General features: G+C 51.9%; 1 protein-coding gene across 1 annotated transcript in view; it reads right to left on the bottom strand.

Annotated features, from left to right (window-relative positions):
* The window catches only part of Afg3l2 (AFG3 like matrix AAA peptidase subunit 2), a 40,709-nt gene extending 37,292 nt beyond the window's left edge, over positions 1-3,417 (bottom strand). Inside the window, exon 1 of the mRNA XM_050157891.1 lies at positions 3,132-3,417. Coding sequence (XP_050013848.1) covers positions 3,132-3,245 — 114 coding nt within the window. The 5' untranslated portion in view covers positions 3,246-3,417. The remainder of the gene's footprint in view (positions 1-3,131) is intronic.
* Positions 3,418-3,887: the final 470 nt, after the last annotated feature.

The following is a 3,887-nucleotide window of genomic DNA, read 5'->3' as shown; positions in this document are numbered from 1 at the left end:
TAATTTTACTATGTTAAAGTTAAAGCCTTTCTTTTTTTGTTTAAACAGAAAAAGGGGAAATGATGGAGGTGGGTCTTGTAATAATAAAGAAACTGCCTCGGCCCTCATAGGACAGAAAATTAGGTAGGCGGAGTAAACAGAAGAGAATGCTGGGAAAAAGAAGCTTAGTGAAGAAGTCGCCATGATGCTCCGGCTCCAGACAGACGCAGGTTAAGATCCTCCCTGGTAAGCCAGCTCATGGGCTACACAGAATATTAGAAATGGGTTAGAACAATATGTAAGAGCTAGCCAATAAGAAGCTGGAACTAGCCGGGCCAGGCAGTGTTTGAAAGAATAGTTTCCGTGTAATTATTTTGGGCATAAGCTAGCCATGCGGGTGCCGGGGACGCAGCCCCGCCGCTCCTATTTCAACAAAACTCTAACCCCAAACCTACTGTTTCATGCTGATTCATTTTCAGGTACTTATCTGAAGTTACAAGTTAGTGCTGCTATAAACAATGCTAACTTATCCCTCTCTCTCTTGTAACATGAAAGAGTCAGGGCTAAGAGTCAATCTTACACTAGGCAACTGCTAAAGATGGGCTGTCATCCTGACGAGAGTCACTCTCATAGAAAAATCTACTATAGATAGATTTCTGTTTCAAAACATTATTAAAAAGCTAGGGTATGGATCAACAGGAAAACACGTGCTTAGCATGTGTAGGCCCTGGGTCTGAACCCTCACACCACAAAATTATGAACAGTTGCTTGCAGGGGTTGAGGGTGCTGGAAGCGATGTTTCTCTGTATTAGTTAGTGCACTAGTTCATCTGTATTAGCTATTGCATTAGTCACTGCGGCCCAGTCTTTTTTATGGTCTGATGAGAAAATTAAAGCAGCATCTTCTCAAGTACGACATCTCACACCCACTTGGGTGTGTGGGTTCCACCAGAAAGACCGGTGTGGAAGAAAAGGAGACAGAAGCCCTTCCACACTGCTGGTGAGAAGTGATGGCCAAGCTACTCTGGAACAGTCTGGCAAATTCTCAACATGTTTAATGTAGGGAGCCCATGAGACACTTTAGTAGGTTAAGACACTTGCCACCAAGACTGATGACCTAAGTTCAATCCCCAGAACTCACATGGTGTCCTCTCTAATTCCCACGAGTGCCATAGCACGCACATGTGCACACATATGCAGAAGCAAAGGGAGCACAATACATGATAGTTTGGTATGGAACTAGACACACAGTTACACTCCACAGATATCTATCAGCTCAAAATGCCCTCTGGCGGGTGAGAGGCTAGAGCTCGGCGGTTAAAAGCATTTCTTAGTCTTGCACAGGACTCAGGTGCAGTTCCCAGCAATCACATGGTGGCTCATAACAGTCTGCAACTCCATATTAGGGGAGCCAATGCTCTTTTCTGACCTTCTAGTGCACCAGAGATGCACGGGGTACACATACATTCAGGCATGCAAAGCACTCATACATCATACACATAAAACAAAATAAACAAATCTTAAAAAAAATTCAGTGCCTTCTGGAGGCAGAGGATGTAGCAGGTGGTGTAGTGCAGTCCTGGGTTTGATGGCACAGCACCATGTAACAAACCAGGTATGGGCCACACCTGTAATTCCAATACTGAGGAACAGAGGCAGGAGGATAACATGTTCAGGTGTCATTTATAGGTACCCCAGTACCAGCGGTATATGCCATACCCACCCACACCAATTAGCTGCAGCTGTCTGAGGCAACAATTTCCTCATGTCTCAGCATCCACTGGTGACTCACAGGGACAACAGTCCCATGAAGGCCTTTTACATGAATTTCAACCTCACAAGGCGGATCCCTGCGTCCAAAGTTCACTAATGATAAAAGGAGGGGTCAGATGAGTAAGGTAAGACGGGAGAATAGAGGAACCCTGCACAGATAGTATACAACAGGGAAGTACACAGTAGAAAAGATAAGGACTCAAATACACACAAGATGACAAGGGAGTTTCAAAGTAAATGTCACAAACGCAGGTATCCCTAGCCAGGGCTTCCATCCCACCAACCACTGGTGAAAAACACTCGGAAAAAAAAAAAAAAAACTACACGAGTTGGGGTGTTGGCACATAGTTGTAACCCCTGCACTTGAGACTTGGGAGACAGGAGGTTCAGGAGTTCAACACCAACCTCAGCAATGAAGAATGCTTGAGGCCAATTTGTGTTCTGCAGTGTTCTGAGAGTGAGCAGGAGGGGGTGTTTAGTAGGTTGATTTGTGTTGGGTTTTGGTCATTACTCCTTGAATACTAGGGCATAAAACCATTTAAAAGCCATGTCTATTAGGTATTAATCTAGAGATTAACGTATAAGGGAAGAATCAGCCTGACTAGGAGGACCAGGTGGGAGATTCAGGAGGCTAGCCTGGGCTATCGTAAGACCTAGTCTCAAGTATGACCAAACCAAAGCACATAGAAGTGCTTGTATCTTCTGATTTTGGTAAGGGTCCTGGCATCAACGCCCTGCGGATGATGAAAGTCTGCTGTACTATTTATTACCTCTAGCTTGCAAGTGAAGGGGGCTGAACTAACGTTCTCAAGGGCAACCTGGTGGCCAAACCAGGTTCCAGTGTCCAACTGCACTCCTGAACCACCATGTTATGTACCTCTGGGGAAAACCTGTGCTGGGCTGGCAGATGGCAAGAAGCTGTGTCATGGTCCTGCCAACACACCATCACTCCAATAAAAGGGACCAGATGGTGTGTGACCCTAGACCAGCAGCGAGGCCTCACGATAGGGGCTGTTAAGCAGAGAAATACACAGGACCACTCCGAACTACTGTTCGGACACCAGCGGTATTTGCAGGTGAGTATTCAGGATGCCAGCAACGGCCCTATTCAACAGATGGGAAAGGGAGGTTCCACTCTCTGCCCTCCAGCACTCCGGAACAACCCACTAGTCCGTCCTTTTCCAGTGCCGCGAAAGTCAGCAAAACCACGGCAGCAAGCAGCCGAGCCGAGGCGTGACCTTCCCCGGCCCCCGGCGTCACTCACAGCTGCGCGGCCCACACGGCCCGCGGGAACCAGGAGGCTCAGGCTGTCACGCGTCCCGGGCCGGTGACCTTGACACCCTGCGCCCGCACCGGAAGCAGCGGCGACGCGGGACTCACCGTGCGGAGGAAGGGCCGCCGCCCCGGACCCAGGCAGCCGCTGGGCAAGAGCAGCGGAGGGAGGCCGCGACGGCAGCCGCCCCTGCCCCACAGCAGCAGGCAGCGGTGAGCCATGGCGGGCTCGGCCCGCTCTCCGGCGCGCGCAGGCACGGAGCCAAGGCGGGCGTGCGGCAACCCTCGGCTTCCGCAGCTTGTCGGTTCTCCCGGAACCGCGCTCCACGGGCGCACGGGACCCGCGGCAGTACGCGAACCCACGCTCCACACGCGTACGTCAAGCCCCGCCCCGGCGTGAGGACGTCGACGTGCCCTCTAGGAGGCCGACCACGCCCTTGGGTCGGGAGGGGTGAGGACGCGCAAGCGCTGGAGCCGGCGGAGGGCGGGACTAAAATAGTAGCAGAGTGCGGCGGTGGGCGGGGCCAAAGGAGGAGCCGGGCCGGATTAGGGCGTGGTTGATCAGGGAGATGGGCGGGGCCAGGGCGGAGTTGGAGGAGGACTGGAGAGAGGCGGAGCCAAAGGAGGATTTTTTTGGAGGCGGTCAAAAAAGAAAAGGGGCGGAGTCGAAGGGCACTGTGGGGGCGGGACTAGAGGCGGGCCCGAAGAGGACTGCAAAGGTTGGGTCCAATGAGTGGGGCTGGCGAGGGGCGGGGCGGTCGGAGGACCGGGCTGAAGGAGCTACTGGAGGCGTGGCCGAAAGAGAATATATGCAAGTGAGGCGGGGCTGAGGGAGGGGCCGAAGAAAGTGGGAGGGGTCAAATA

This window comes from Alexandromys fortis, unplaced genomic scaffold, assembly GCF_014885135.2.
Source record: "Alexandromys fortis isolate MF-2015 unplaced genomic scaffold, M_Fortis_MF-2015_v1.1 scaffold_94, whole genome shotgun sequence".
Classification (NCBI taxonomy): Eukaryota; Metazoa; Chordata; class Mammalia; order Rodentia; family Cricetidae; genus Alexandromys; species Alexandromys fortis.
The sequence above is the reverse complement of the archived record's forward strand: the minus strand, read 5'-3'. Positions and strand labels throughout refer to the sequence as shown.